Source organism: Peromyscus maniculatus, chromosome 19, assembly GCF_049852395.1.
Source record: "Peromyscus maniculatus bairdii isolate BWxNUB_F1_BW_parent chromosome 19, HU_Pman_BW_mat_3.1, whole genome shotgun sequence".
NCBI lineage: Eukaryota > Metazoa > Chordata > Mammalia > Rodentia > Cricetidae > Peromyscus > Peromyscus maniculatus.
Genome location: NC_134870.1, coordinates 2,898,732 through 2,914,602, shown reverse-complemented (window position 1 = coordinate 2,914,602; position 15,871 = coordinate 2,898,732). Strand labels below are relative to the sequence as shown.

At 48.6% G+C, this 15,871-nt stretch overlaps 1 protein-coding gene across 4 annotated transcripts in view; it reads right to left on the bottom strand.

Annotated features, from left to right (window-relative positions):
* The window catches only part of Cables1 (Cdk5 and Abl enzyme substrate 1), a 110,920-nt gene that overhangs the window by 37,806 nt on the left and 57,243 nt on the right, over nucleotides 1-15,871 (bottom strand). For 2 of the 4 annotated variants that reach the window (XM_016007802.3, XM_076554731.1), the window contains exon 4: nucleotides 2,819-2,896. The exons of the other annotated variants lie outside the window; for them this stretch is intronic. In XM_016007802.3, coding sequence (XP_015863288.2) covers nucleotides 2,819-2,896 — 78 coding nt within the window. The remainder of the gene's footprint in view (nucleotides 1-2,818; nucleotides 2,897-15,871) is intronic. 4 annotated transcript variants of the gene reach the window in all.

Sequence of the window (15,871 nt, the reverse complement as noted above, 5' to 3'; positions counted from 1 at the left end):
CCAGAGAACAGAGCTCAGAGTTCTAGGTTGATACACAGCCCCCACCCCAGTCCTGCACAACCTTGGCCACCCTGGAATCAAAGCCGGAAGGGCAGATTATCTGACCTCTGCAGGCCTTTCCAGCCTTGGACTTCTGTGACAGATGGCTATGTCACAGGACAGGCTTCTGGATAAGTGTGAGGCATCTTCCCAGTGGAAGTGTATTATATAATAAGTCGATGTGTACCCGAGCTAAAACAGCTAGTGCCGTTTACTAATAAATACTATCATACTGTACTAACATGTATAGTTTCTTAGATATGTCTAATAATATAGCTTTTTTATTTGAAGTTATTTCTCATTAATAAAAGAACTGTAGCTATCAGTGGATAATTACAGCAAATGGGCTATCATTTATTTATAAACAGGATGTCTGTTTATTAAAATGTCAAAAGCACAGAACACCACCCGGCCACTCAAGTGCAGTACTTGGTTGGCTTCATGCTCAGAGTCCCCTCGTTGCTGTGGTAGAAGGTAGACTCTGTTACAGACAACAGACTGGTTCCCCTTGTGAGGTCTTACAAAGAAACTGTTCTTTGGTTATAGAATTCATTGCTGGGCCCCATGGTTTCCTCAACTATAAAAATCTTGGTCTGCTCATGTCTAAGACATAAAAGTTATATCCAAATGTCTCTCTCTATCCAGGGCCACAATGCAGAACAGTCAAGTCCACAGGTGGTTCTAAAAGGCAGGCCTTCCCAGTATCCGGGATGCTGTTAGGTACCAGCTGCATTTCCCTGAGGTATCTAAAAATGTAGAAGGAGAGATTGTTTCGATAATCTCCATTTATTGGCTTTGAAAAAAATACCCAGACCTTCAAAGTCACAACTGAAAACATACAATCTTCAAAGTTCTTCACACTGACTCTCTACTACCTCTCAGCATGCCGTGTGCCATGTTGGGACCCTCATGTCCACAAACTCCTGTGAGCCTCGGGTGCCCTCTGGGAAGCAGATAACGTCAATGCTCCATATCCTGGAAAGATTGCCACAGATGTGGAACTTGTGTGGCATGTCTGTGGGAGGGGGGCAGGCCATACAAATGGTTCCCATTCCCACTCTTGCCTGGGACCACTGCTCTCACAGATCATAGCTGTGAAATGTTAAGTTCTTGGTACAGCAATGAGGGGTACCTGCATATGGACATTAACACTTTGGAAATGAACCAAATGTGAACATTTCAAAGATGAAATGTAATGTACGGAGAAGCCAAATTATTTTACAGAACAGAATGGGTCCCTAGTTAGGAAGGGGCAGTGGTCACCTGCTGGAACATCTTCAGCATCTATTTAAAACAGTGACTGTGTATGTGTGTAATCTGATGTGTCTTCCCCTCAGAGAGTAAGTTCAGGAGGATGGGTACCATGCCCATCCTTGTCTCCCAGCATCCCCAGTACCTGGTCATGTGGTAAGCAGTATGCAAAGAAATGAATGAATGAATGGGCTGGAGCAGGGGAAAGAATGCATCGATCAGAAGGGTCAGCAAAGGAGTCCAGAGGAATGAGGAAGCTCCGTGGGACCCACCAGGCCTCGGCCAGAAGAGGCTGCTGGTGCGGACCTCCCTGGGCTGTGGAGCAGAGTCTGGGCCTTACCACGGTCTCCCTGGATATGGGCTGTCTTCCTGATACAGACACAGCTGTGGCCACAGCAAGTTAGGCAGGAAAAAGAAAGCTCTGGGACGTCCTTCAAGCCCACAGCTGCTCCTGCATGAGCCTCAAACCTCCAGGCTGTAAGATCTGCCGCCTCTTTTTCCTAGAACACCTACTTTGCAAGGTTGTTGTAAGGGTGCAGAAGTAAAAAGGATGACACTTGGTGCGCTCTGTAAGTCACATATCTAACCAGCGGCTGCCCTTGTGGAACTCATGTGGAGTTCATGTAAGAACCAGGTGAGTTTATCAGGACGAGTGTAACCTGTTACAGCAGAGGAAAGTTCAAGGCCAGCAGGGAGCCTGTGGGAACAGCCAGGGTGGGTAAGTGGTGGAACAGTACCCAGGCCACATTATCTCAGGTGCTGTGACTACAGCATCTGTTGTCACAAGGCCGAGTAAACAGAAGCTAGAGATGAACAGCACCCAGAGATGTGCCCAACACAAGCAGCACCCTACGACAGGCGCTGGACACAATGCAGTGGGGATGAGTTCCTCCACACGGAGGAACCAAAAGGCTGCAAGGTGGTGGGGGAGAAGGTGATCTTGCAAGTCCAGACCCTTCTATTACTACCGTCTGCTCAGAGTCAGAGCAGGGTTGATTAATCCAGAGAGGGGAACATTTCTCTGGCTGCCCCTAACTATGTACATTTGTTCCTGGTGCCACTTTGCTGTGACGTGTTTGCCCTGCACTGGCAGCTCCAGTTCTCCCATCAGCCTCCAAACCAAAGCCAAGACACAGGGTGTAGTACAGTCAGAAGATTTGGTCCTTACCCAACCTACCTTTTTCCAACAGTCAGAGTGACCCAGCGGCATATGGTGGACCTCATATTTTTCTTGGTTGATAGTATTGGACAAGGTGATAAAATGCACATTTAGAAAGAGGCAGATGGTGGGGGAAGTTCACACACACACACACACACACACACACACACACACACACACACACACACACACACACACCAAGGAAGTTTTCTGGCTGAAAAGAAAGTAGAACACACCCCAAAATCAGACACTGAATTTGTAACATCAAATCTAGGCAAATTCAGAACAGAGAAAGGCAAGCCACATTGTGCACATTGGTGTCTGAACTTTTCACCCAGAGAACTGTAAAGCATGCATGCATATACATACCCGACTTGGGTACTGTCTCGATACGGCAGCACGGAAAATATACTACAGAAGGATCTTCTGCCACTGATAAGGACTATTCTACAAAGTAAAAACAAAAAACAAAAAAACAAACAACTAACTAAATGCAAAGACTCCAAATTAAAAAAATAAAACAAACTTAAAATAAGTTCTACAGCAAATTAAGCATTCATGGAATTCACAGCCGCATTTGCATACTCCCGCCACCTCCTCCAACAGATGGCATTCTGCTCTTCCTGCAAAATGCAAGCCTGAGTGCAGCAGAAGTTTGCTGCCTTGCCTCACCCAAATATTAACACGTGCGAGACCAGCCAGACGTGAGAGGCGCTGGCAGGGAGGTGAGCCGTGCATACAAGGCAGAGCAGACCACACTGAATCCTGGGTGGCCAGCGCAGGCAAAATGGTCAATGCCACATCAAGACTTCTGCCCACAGTAAACAACGTGAGGGCAACCGTGCCCAGAACTGTGAGCTGGTAAGATGCTCAGATGCCATTACCATCGTTAGCTTTTCATATTCTGGCAACATGTTAGGTTCTGAGAACAGACTGAGGGAACAATTATATAATCAGTCTAAGCCACCATCGCTGCTATAAAGAATCTACTGGGAACGATTCTACACCATGTTCTTATGCAATCCAAGCCACTTGAAAAAACATTAAAAACAAAAACAAAACCCCTCAGAAGTACTTATCCTGCCGCCTGAGAATAACTTTTGCCAAAGGGAATTGCTGGTGAAAAAAAAAAATGAAGAAATGAGTGGAAAAAATAAAAATCACTCTTTTTGGAACGAGGTCAATATGGTTCACATAAGGAGTTTATTTACTTTTTAAATTTCCTTCAATATTACAATGTCACAAACAGGGAAAATAGCACTACTGAGTGCACCAGGGTTTGGGGATCCTAACCTTGTTTTGAAATTACGATGTTAAATTGCCCACAGCCCTGGGATGAGGTCTCGTCTCTGGCATGGCAGACAGACCACCCTGCTGGCCCTGCCTCTCCAGTGTCCGTGACACAGTATTTTCCCATGTGCCTTATCATGTCTGGATTCTAAAGTGCCTGCAGGTTCCGCCTACTGAAAAAAGCCAGTCCATCCTGTGTCTTTCCAGGCCACTTCTTCAGCCTGTGGTGTCTGCAGGTGCGCGGAGTGCACTGGTGGGCGGCTCCTTCCTAGTCACTTGTCCTCTCTTAGAGGGCAAGACTAAGGGTTCGGCATCAGACTGTTCCTCTAGAGATGCAGCCAATGTGTCTGAGACACGGTCTGGATTGCAGAGAGGCACCCAAGTATCCATCAAGGAGACTCAGGGCTTTCGCTCTCCATTGGCTCCACAGTGGGACCTATTTGCAGGGACAAAGAGGACCAAGGTGATGCTCCCAGCTTTGTCTCTCTCTTCTGAGCCTTGATTTCCCCATCTAAAACATGGTACTCAGTTGGGCACACACCTGTTTTCTTAGTACTTGGGAGGCAGAGGCATGAGGATCAGACATCCAAGCCCAGCCTTGGCTATCAACAAATCTGGCTACATGGGATCCTGTCTGAAGAAACAACAACAAAAAAGAGTGAGTGAAGTAATGAACGAACAAATGAATGGAATGAGGTAAAATTATTATTATTATTATTGGGAAATTGGAGGAGAAAAGGAGTTCAAAGTAGAAAAGCCCTTGGGGCGTTGTCCGGCAGACAGGACGCATGTTAAACAGGAATCATTTTCAACGTAGACTAGCTTCCTGGATGGAGTTGTCTCAGCATTGAGAACCTCTCCAGACCTCAGTGCTGCTAAGAGGCAATGCTGGGGGCAGCTGAGAGAGCAAACCAGGCCCCGCATGATGTAATGCACACAGAGATCACTAGCTATCACACCCAGTTCCAACCAGGGAGTCGGCCAAGACCGTCACATCCTGAGCGGGCCCAAGTCATGTATCACACCTGCCTGGACCACTGCACACGAATCCTAGAGACAACTTCCAGCATGGTGTGTCTGTGTAAATTCACTCACACTGGCACAATAACGGCTGAACAACTGATTCTGGACCAGGTCATAAATGCTGTAGCCAGTAAGGCACAAGCTAATGAAGGCCTCGGTGAGCGTGACACATGAGCAGGTGTGGCCGCCCAGAGATGTGACCCTGAGCTCGTCCTTGCTTTGAAGTCACCTCCCTAACTTAGTAGAAGATCTGCCTTCAGGTGCTTAGCTGGGCACCCATGGGCTTCCTGGATTCCAACAAGCCTGCCTTTACCTACGTATTCCATAGTCGCTTTCTAGTCCTGCCTGCAGGTCACCTTGAGAGTGATGGATCACACCCCCACCCCCACCATCAGAGCTGCTGGAGCCACAGAGGCTCCGTGCTCCACTCTGCTCATCCTGGACCCTTTGCAGATGAAGGACAGAGGTTCTCCCTGTCCTCACAGTCCCTGTCACCCTTGCCGTACCCCCAGCCATTCAACATCAGTGTCCCTGAAACAGAGGAAAGTGGGTGTTGGCTAAACCCAGCTGCTTTATTATTGCTGCACTTCCCTCAGTATCAGTTCTAGTGTCTCTCTTTCCCACACACCAAATTTGTCTGGACACCTTTAATAGAACAAGAAAATGAGAGACTGTCAATGCCAAGTGCAATCCAAGTCTTCTCTCTAACATTTCACCCACCAAGGCGCCCATCAGTAAATGGGCTGTACTGTTCCATGAACTGAGGGTGCACTCTGGGTGGTCCTCACTATTAGCTCTAGGAGATGTTGACACCATGGATCTCATTCAGAAACTTGTTACTGTATTACATGAGCCAAGTTTAGCAACCGGGAACATAGACTGTTTCCCAACAATCCCACTGGGGTGGTTTTCTCCTTGGCTAGTCTGGAGAGGGGAGGGAAGGATGCAAGAGCCCTGCATCTTTGGGACGTTCCCTGCCATTTCTGGGCTCAACCTTCCCATGGACTCTGCTCTTGATAGGGGCCAGAGGAAGAAGCCATGGCAGATTGCATGGGAGATTTGTGAAGACATCACCAACATTGCCACTGGAGCTCCTGGGAACATGTCTTCCATATTTTCTGGAGTAACCTGGCCTCCCACAGGGACTACAGGACTTAGCCAGATCAGGCAGGCAGCAACACGTACAGAATGAAACTTCTTACACAAGCAGCTGTGAGGCACATCCTGTATGGAACCAGGAGGCTCATGGGAATTTACATCTTGGCTCTGGAGTCATCCATCACAATGGAGATGCCTCAGAAAAAAACCAATTAGTTTGCCTCCTTCAAGGGTGTCTGCTCTTTCTGGGAGAATTAAATTGGACGCTGGTGGTCATGAATGGCATTAGACAACCACACACCATTTCCAATGAGCTCTTTACAGGGGGCATGCCAGTGTCCTTGCCTCCAACCACAGACGCTGCCTTCTTTTCACATGGCACACAAAAAGCTCAATCTTCCCCATCTGGGACATCTAACACTGTACTGAAGTCAAGATGTCCAGAAAGCTTTCCATAAAATGTAGTGGGAGCTGTTTGAGCCATGCCCTGAAGCACCACCCCTACTGAGGTAGCAGGTAACTGTCACACCTGCCTGTGACCTCGAGGCACCTGCCCCCATTAAATAGACTCTATGGATTAACCCCATTATCTGGCTCCCAACTCCCCCTTTCCTAAAGGTTTCATGCTTCTCAGGGTTGTGAATGATGCTTGTAGGGTTGGGGTTGGAACAAAAAATTAGACTCAGTATTTTCCTTAAGAAAAGAAAAAGGGGAATGGATAGGTATAGGATATTTAGGTAGATTATTCTATCTACTAGTAAACTAGTAAAATATCAACCTGAGATAATATGCACTGTTATGAATTCTTGTATAATGATACAAATGTAAACTTTTTATAGTCCTACTTAAGACTTGTACATTGATACAAACACAAAACTGTACTTGTTGTATATATATTTCTACTCCTATTTGAAATATCTTGTATATTGATACAAATATAAAATTATATTGGCCATACTGTATGTATGTTCTACATCTGTTTAGGATATTTTGTATATTGATACATATTGTTGCAATATTGCATATTGCACTATACATTTCTGCCTCTGTTTAAGACATTTTGTGTACAGTCACAATTTTGAGGTCATTGTCCTTTTACTGTACATTTACTTACAGACTGTTTACCTTGTTTATATGAAGCCTTAGTCCTTAGGTTATCTAGGTAGATAAGACTTACAGATTTATAGTCACCTATGCTTGTCATCTCTATAGTTATGTTAGTTAGGGTGTCTAGATTTACAAATACATAGGTCAGATGGACAGTAATCTTCAAACACTTCATAGACCTAGAGAAAATGGCATTTAAATAACTTAGAATTCTATTGACGTGAGGCACGATTGCTCCTGGCAGCACTGATCTGATCTGAAGAGAATGTTGGGCTTTTAAGACACTTGGTTTGGAAGTTTGTCTTCCTGGCACATAATGGCCTTTTGGGCAAAGAACTGCCCTTGCCTGGACTGCTGACAGTATGAATGCTGTCCTTTCTGGACAAGAAGGACACAAGGAAAAGCAACTACTGAACTCTGCCAAGACAGGGTAAGATGGTCTTTCAAAATTCCTGCTTCTGAAAATGGTCTGTCAGATATTCTAGGCCTGTAGCCAAATTGGATGCCCCAACAGTGCTGAGAAACTTTAGGTGATTGTCCAGGCTGCCAGCTGTCTCTGTCTATTCTTGAAAGATTTCACAAAGTTGCTTGCATGCATTTCCATTTTCTCAGGTATTATTATATTCCTTCTCAGGTCTTTGATGGGGTTTAAGACTAATAGTTACAGTTACAATCTTCTCGTATCTTAGCTAGGATGTATTATGTACTAGATTCAGGTTCTTCAGGATAGGACGGCTTTTGGATAATCTCTCTAACACACCATTTACCCATGTTCTAGATTTTAGTATGTATCTTTTGTTTGATGTTGTTATTGTTGGTTGTAGGTCCATTTTGCTTAGGTAATTGCCCGTTATTTCTCCTGGACAATACTTAATAATCATTTCTATTATATATAATTTTGTGTTAGGTTAGAACTTTCTTATTTAGACAAAAGGGGGAGATGTAGCAGGGGCTGGTTGAGCCATGCCCTGAAGCACCGCTCCTAGTGAGGCAGCTGTAGCTGTTTCACCTGCCTATGACCTTGAGGTACACGCCCCTGGGGCGTAGCCACGGGGTGGGGGTGGGGGAACCCTTAGGACCTGGGGTGCATGTATGTGGCTCTCTCTTCCATACCTCGTGGTTCTGGATGCTGAGATCTTAGCCCAGGCAGATCAATGTGGGACATAGCTCAACTTTCCTGGACCCTACAATAAATCTCCCATGGTTGTGAGTTAACCCCCAAATAAATTCCTTTGCTCATTAAATAGACTCCGTGGATTAATCCCATTAATAAAAGATTATGACTTCAAGAGTGGAATTAACCCCAGGGAGATGGGTCTGTGAGGAACCAAAGGTCACATTTCCATACAAACGTCTCTAGAGAATAAAACAAAACAACTAAGGAAAAGGCTCCTGGGGCTGTGGGCCAGGCTGCCTCTGGACACACAATGTCTGCTAAAGCCTTCAGGAGATTCAGTGCATGCCCAGCAGCTCTGAACAGGCCTGAGTTTCTTATCCACAGGGGATCATGTCCATGCTCTTGGGAAAGAACAGCCACTCAAAGGGGATCTTTCAATTCTAAGCACAAATTTTCCACAGCCATGCTTTTTCATGGAATTTGCTTTCACACCCTCAGTTCAGTGTTGGTGACCTTGTACAACACCACCCTGGATCTTCATGTGTTGTTTGATGCCAAAATCTTTCTTCTTGTTCCATTTCCAGCTCTTGAGGAGTCCGCTGGTCTTGAGAAATTTTGTTATTCCATAATAGCACAAATATTCCATAAGGATATTAAAAATGACTAAGCAGTTTAATGGAGAAACAGAAACAAATATCACACTTGTAACAGTGGGGGCAGGCACGGTGGTGTCCAGACACAGTCCAGGGTCCGTATCAAGTGCCGGACACGAGCAGAAACACATCTTCCAAACTCACTCTTTCTACGCCTGGGAACAAGGGAAAATACTGACATGGCGCAACTGGGGACTGTGAAGAATCGGCCCTAACTTCTGTGGATACAGCCTTGTGTGGACGTAAGAGCTTTCAGACACCCTGGGTTAGGATGAGACAATACACTGAAGTGGGTCTCACGTCCAGGAAGTGGTGTCTTCACAAGGAAAGAGTGATCTGTGCAGACATCTGAACATGCGCAGAGGAAGAAATCATGTGGTTATGAGACAGCGATGGGGTGATGCTGCTAAGGGCCGGGGATGCTGAGGACTGCTGCCAACCACTGATGATGATGGGAGAAGGGATGGTTCCCCCTAGAGCCTTCGGAGGACACCGTCCCGCGTGCCGCGCCTCCAGAAATGACAGAAACCGTCTGTGTTGCTTTGACCACCCAGCTCTGGGTGCTTTGTAAGGCAGCCCAGGAAACGAATACAGCTGGCATCCGGTTGTGTGCTTTCCGGGGGACCTGTGCCCCCACCTCTGGGTAGGTCCTCTCTGCATGCACACTGTGCTTGCTGTGCCCAGAGGAGGTAACGTGTCAAAAGAAGAGCACAGTATCTGGAAAAGCCAGCCTCTTCCCCGGTCCGCTTAGACATCTTTCCCACAGCCGCCCCTTCCTCCTCTCACAAAGCTCAATTAAAAGCGGGAGGACTTGACCCTTTCTCTAGTGCCTGAAGCTGGCAATTACATAATGAGTGTTGAATGAAAACTGCCACAGAAGAAGAAAATGTTCTTGTGTGCCCTACTTACACACTCCCTAGCCACTGGGGGATGAGTTCCTTCCTTCGCCTCACATACCCCCTCCCCAGTGGACGGGCCACTGAGGATAAGGGCAAAGCAAGTCTGTGGGCTTCCAAGAACATTCTTCACAAAGCGATCTGTTCCCTTCCATCCGGAAACGGGATAGAGACTGTTTCTGTGTGGGAAGTTGGCAGGATGGAGTTGTCCCGAGAAGGGGGCTGGAACCCTGCCTGTGGTGTGCACAGCTGGCCTGGTGTGAGTGTTCCGTACCTGGGTCAGGCTCTAGAGGGGTGTGGGATTCTAGCAGGTAAGAATAATGAATCTGGATGAAAGCCTGGGACTCGGGCAGTGATGTTGAGCTGTCAGGACCCCAGGAGCGCAAGGAATGGCAAGAAACTTCTGAGAAACAAGCTAGTGATCTTCTGTCCTCCTCCTCCTCCTCCTCCTCCTCCTCCTCCTCCTCCTCCTCCTCCTCCTCCTCCTCCTCCTCTTCCTCTTCCTCCTCCTCCTCCTCCTCCCCTCGGCGGATACTTTCTAAGCACACCTTAAATGCCAGGCATTGCATGAAGCGTTGGGGACCTGAGGAATGATGTAGGCAAGAGCCCTACCCCCACAATGTTTACTGTTGGGTAGAAGACAGACTGACACATTGACCAGAGGCAGGATTCTGTGGTGGACAAGCAGAGGGTACTGTTGAGCATCCAAACTAGACTGAAGGTAGGCTGCCTGAGGAAGGGACCCGAGGGTGAGGGAGACCAGCCTTCTGCTGCCAGTGGAGGGAGCGGCTGAGTGGAGAGGAACAAGACACAGAGCTGAAGCCAGCTTAGGGCAACCAGCAGGGCCAGCAGTGCTGCTCTCTGGCCCCCAGCATTCCCACTTACTGCACGCACGCTCAGCTGGAAGGCTGCTCTCCACCACCCACCCCGAGCTGGACATTCTAACACTCAGTTATGCACGCCCCAAATCTGTTTTTGTCAGCTCTATGTGTGGTTTCTAGTTACACTGGACCATTAAAGACTACAAAAATAAACTGGGTATGATGCACATGCCTGAAATCCCAGCACTTGGAGGCTGGCGCAGGAGAATTACTATGAGTTCAAAGCCAGCCTGGAATGCATAGTGAGTTTAAGGCCCACCTGGGCTACATTTACCACTGAGAGGTTTAAACATTAGGATTTCTCTCTCAGTCCTGTGGCCAGAGGTCCAAGATCAAGGTGTGGAGAGGGTCATGTGCCCTCTGAAGATAAGACGGGTCTGTTTGCCAGGACTGATTCCAAACGTGGGGCTTCCTAAGGCAGAAGGTCCTTCCTGAACAGTATCTGTTTCTTAAGGACATTACTCCTACTGGACTACAGACTCTAAACCATCATGATCTCAGCTTACCCAATTACACATGCAAGGACTCCATTTTCAAATTAGCCCACACCCTGAGGTATGGGGTGGGTACTAACATGAATTAGGGGACCCACAAGCCCAGCACAGAGAAGTTTGGGGATGTGAACAATGTCATAGAAGTTAGGCAGTCTCTTAGGGAGACTAGCTCCCCCGGGACAGCACTTGGAGCCACAATTGTGGCTCTGGCCTAAAGCTGTTGGCCAGAAGTTATTATAGTTTTTCCTCAGATCAATGCCACCTCGCTGGCCAGTACCAAAGCCTGGCCTCCCCCAACTCCAGGCCACCTGGAAACGAAGGAGAGAATGCACACTCACCCACCATCAGCCAGATGGTGGTGTGCACCTTCGATCCTGCTTGGGAGGCGGAGGCAGGAAGATTGAGTAATCCCATCACTCAAGTGACTGAGCGGGAGGATCATAAGGTCCATCCAGACCAGCCTGGGCTGCACAGACTGTCTCAACAATAAAACAATGAACCTGATCCACCCAAGGAAGAGTCGGTCCAAACTGAACTGGTTCCCACCCAAAACTGTCTGTCTGTCCTCTGTGACTTTCACTTCTTATCAATGTCTAGCTGAAAATAGCAACAAGGACCTGCAGGCCATGATCTTTTCAGCAGCAGAGACAGACAGACAGACAGACACACACACACACACACACTCACTCACACTTACACACTCACACCACAGGGAAGGCCAGGGTTGTGTCTGTGCTTTCTATAGACTGGTTTTGTTTGTTTTGGAACAGGGTCCTGCTGTGTTGCCCACGCTGTCCTCAGATGACCCTCCCCTCACCCTGGCAAGTAACTAGTATCAGAGGCATGCATCTCTGTGCCAGCCTTCTGTATTCATTCAGGGACTTTTAAAGACAGGCTGGTGGGGACCTTGCGCTCCTCCCGCTTCAGTCACTTGAGTGATGGGATTACGAGTGTCCTCATCACACTCAGAGGACCTCTAGGCTGTTTAAAATTTCTTTGTAAGCCAAGTGCACGTGGTGCTGATGCTGCGTGCCAGCTAAGGCCCAGCCTTCCTCCCTCCTGCCGTTCACTCGCACTGGAGGTGGGTCCCAGGGAACACAGCGGGCAGCGGCTCCTATAGGCGGTGTCCACTTACTCCTGGACCGCGCTTTTGCTGAAGATGAGTGGTAAACACTGGGCATGGATGAGGCAGTGACAGTGAGACCTAGTCTATTCACGAAGACAAATCTGAGCAGAGAGAGTGGAAGGCACACGCCATCTCCACAGCGGGTGGACTTGCTTCATCGAGAAGGGGCGACACCAAGCTTCCTCTGACGCTCTCAGGTTGCTTGAAGTTTTTGGAATGTGCCATTTCCTCTAACTTATTTTCCCAAACTGTTAGTCTGAGGGGTTAGGGTGAAGCGATCACAAGCCAGGTCTCCGTGTCCTTCTGACCCATGCTGCCCCTTCCCCTCCAAAAAAGGGAAGGCCACAATGTCATCTCAGCTCCTGTTCTGACAGCTTCTTTTTAAAGGCTGATAAAAGGTGCTGAAATCCGCCATGTGTTTTCTTCCGCCTGGTTAGAAATTCACCGAAGACAACAGCTTCGTTCTTTCTCGTCTCCCATCTTGAGTCCTTTACAATCACTTTGAAAGTTCCTCTCACAGGAGACGGCAGCAGAGAGCATTGCTTGATCCCTTCACAAGGAGTCCCAGGAAGTGACACTTTTGGGGCATGTGGCAGCTACACTGGGTAGCAGGTGGGCATTCAAAGCCAGCCAGCTTAGACTCCCAACACATGCTCATGGGTCTCAAGGGCTGCAAGGACCACGAGGCAAGGTCTCGTCTTTCCCCACGGCACTGTGCAGGTGAGAAGTCATGCCAGCCATGTCTGCCTTCAGTTTTCAAGCTCAGCATGCGAGTCTGTCACTCCGGTGGCTCAGTTCCACTTGCTTTTGAGAGGTTCTGTGAGCGCCTGTCCTTGTCCCAACACTTCTACGCCTGATGACTGAGACTCTGTTTAACCCTCTCCCCTCCGGGCACAGTAGGACACTCAGTGAACACTGGAACTAGTGGTGGCCGACAGCTCCTCTTGGCGACCACCCGGCCCAGTCTTCGGGTATTCCAGCATGGGGCAGCTGCCCGCCCCTCTTTCTCCACAAAGGGCCGTTTCTTCAAAGGGCTGGCACTCGTGTTTGGAGATGGCTTTTTACAGTTCTGAGTTGGTTTTCAACTTCACATTGAAATGAATTCACTTCAAGGAGACCACATATACCCACTCTTTAGTTCTACCAAAAGTCACTCTAAGTGACCTACATCGTTTGTCCTTGGCTTCTGGTTGGCTTGAGCGACTGCATTCAAAGTCAAGCCAGATCATCCCCTCCTGTCTCTGCTCACCAAGGTTCCTTCGCTGGCAGCTGTCCAAGTGGACAACGCCCAGTTTCTCAGGGCTCAGCTTCTCTTCCTGTCTCCTTTTCACTCTGTCCCACCTCAATGGCGTTCCTCAAATACACTCTACATGTTCTATGCTCCATTCACTCCAAATGCTCCTATCGGACGGCCGGAGGGCGGGCCCCTCACCTCCTTCACACCTCTGCTGCAAGGTTTCCCAGGGGCCCTCAGCATCACCACCCCCCCATTCTGCCTTGCTCACCACTGTGGCTTCAGTCTCTCTAGCCTGTATCTCCTGGTATATATTAAGTCATTTATCATCCATCTCTCTCAGCTAGTCCCTGACCCCGAGACGCAAGACCATTGTTTTGTTCATGAATGCATCCTGTGAGGCCTACAGAGAGCAGGTTCCAGCAGGATATGATGAATGGGCTGCATACATGCACCACTGCGCTCCGTGTGGTCAGTAAATGCTAGCGAGAAAAAGGGAGTGGAATTTCAGTGTAGTCACTGACTGTGGACCACAGGCCCTGTGCTGAAGGAGGTGAAGGGGGCAGGTGAACGGCTCCACACCGTAAGACGGCACGCTGTGGTCAAGTGTGGGGACGACCTCCACTGAGCCCTCATTCTTCCTCTGTGTGTGTGTGTGTGTGTGTGTGTATGTGTGTGTGTGTGTGTGTGTGTGTGTGGTACAAGCCACAGGGACATGGAGTGGGGGTGCCAGGAGCAGGCGATGTCAAATGTCATTAGCACTCTCGAGACAGGGTACCTCACTGTACCAGAGGCCACTGTGTTGACTAGACTGGCCATCACGGGGCCTCCGGGTGCCCCGTCTCCCCCCCCTCCCCCCCCGCTGGAGTATAGCCAGGCACAACCAGATGTTTGACAAGGGTCCCGGGATCTGACTCCAGCTCTCATGCTTATCAAAAGGCACTCTTACTCTCACTCAGTGGCCAAGGACTGAGGAGAAAAACCATGTGGTGTGAGTGAAACAGAACGCACCGAGGACTACGAGAAAGAAAACCAAGTCCGACGCCCACAAGGGCACCTGGTGTCCAGGCACAGGGCTCATCCCAGGAAGCAGACCATCATGGGCCATCCTGTCACAGGTAGCATTCTAAGTAAGACAGAACGCTCATGTCAGTCCCAGTGGGACCGCTGGAACTGACTCCAGTCGTGTACAAAAGCCACGCATGTGTCGGGGCTGGCTTCCCATCAGGGCAGGCCAATGCAAGCTGCACTGCGCTTAAGTCAGCTTCCTGCCATCTTAACGCCAAGAGCCTCTAACGTGACGTCCCTTCTACCCATAACTGATGGTCTGGCTAAACTGCATCCATTCTTGGTAAGTTTAATCTCACTGTACTGGGCCCAGCTCTTCCAGTTGATGAAGCAACTGTACCTCGCTTCCCATCTGTACAGACATCCTCCACTCCGGTCCTCTGAGGCTGATCGTGAGAGTTACAGCCTACTCTCCCGTATGCTCCACAGAGCAGAGACCATGCTCACCACATGACCGTCTACTCTAGTACACTAGCTGAGGGTGATCAGTCAGCAAACCTCAGCCCGTGCACACTGTCAGGTCCACACCCCCAGCCCTCCTGCTACACCCACTGGGATCTGCTGTAAATGAAGAACAGCCTGATGTTCTGCTGAAACCAAGAAATGTAATGTCTACAGCACTCTCCTAATTTACTAACCTAGTTATTCCATCAATGAGGAAATGAAGCTAATTTAACAAGACTTCTCCTCAGTGAACTCTTGTGGATGGCTAGCAACCTCCACCCTCTTCTAAGACACACACACACACCATCTGTTCCTCATCTCTGCCAGCAAACAGCCGGAGGCCTGTTGGGCTGATAATTAAAACGTACCCTCTGCTACCACCACAGACTCCTTTGGACTTTCCTAAGGTAGTGCTTGTCTGGCATTAGGCTTAGAACTTAAAAGAAAATTCTTCATGGTGTACCGAAGGCCATTTCCTATTATTTCTTTCCACTCCCAGCGTCTGGTCCTGAAGCTGCGACACCATTTACGAGGCCTCCTGACTCAGTTTGTCCGGTGTGTGCGAGCGCCCGCTGTGTAGCTGGCACACTGCCGAGTCTCCATGCTTTCCAGTTCCCCTCGAAGAGGCTGGAAGTAGGTCAGCAGCTGACCTTTGCTGACCTTCAACCCCAACAAGTCCACTCTCCCTTCCCTTCCCCTGTCCCTATTCCCAGCGTTTTGTTAGTTTATCTTAGCCAAATGGACACAGAATGTGAACCATACCATGAGACGTGTCGGCGCAGCTTGGGGTGACTGAGCCTAGTCACAGTGTGTGCACATCACCATTTCACGGCCCTTCCGTCACCCCAAACTGTAAACTCATCTATTTTCTCTCTCTCTGGAGTCACTGCATAGTTCATATAGATGTGGTTCTCCAACATCTGACCTCGTGTCTACTTAACCCACTCACGCCACAGCTTTCTTAAGGTTCATGTTAGCTGCACTGGGTCCC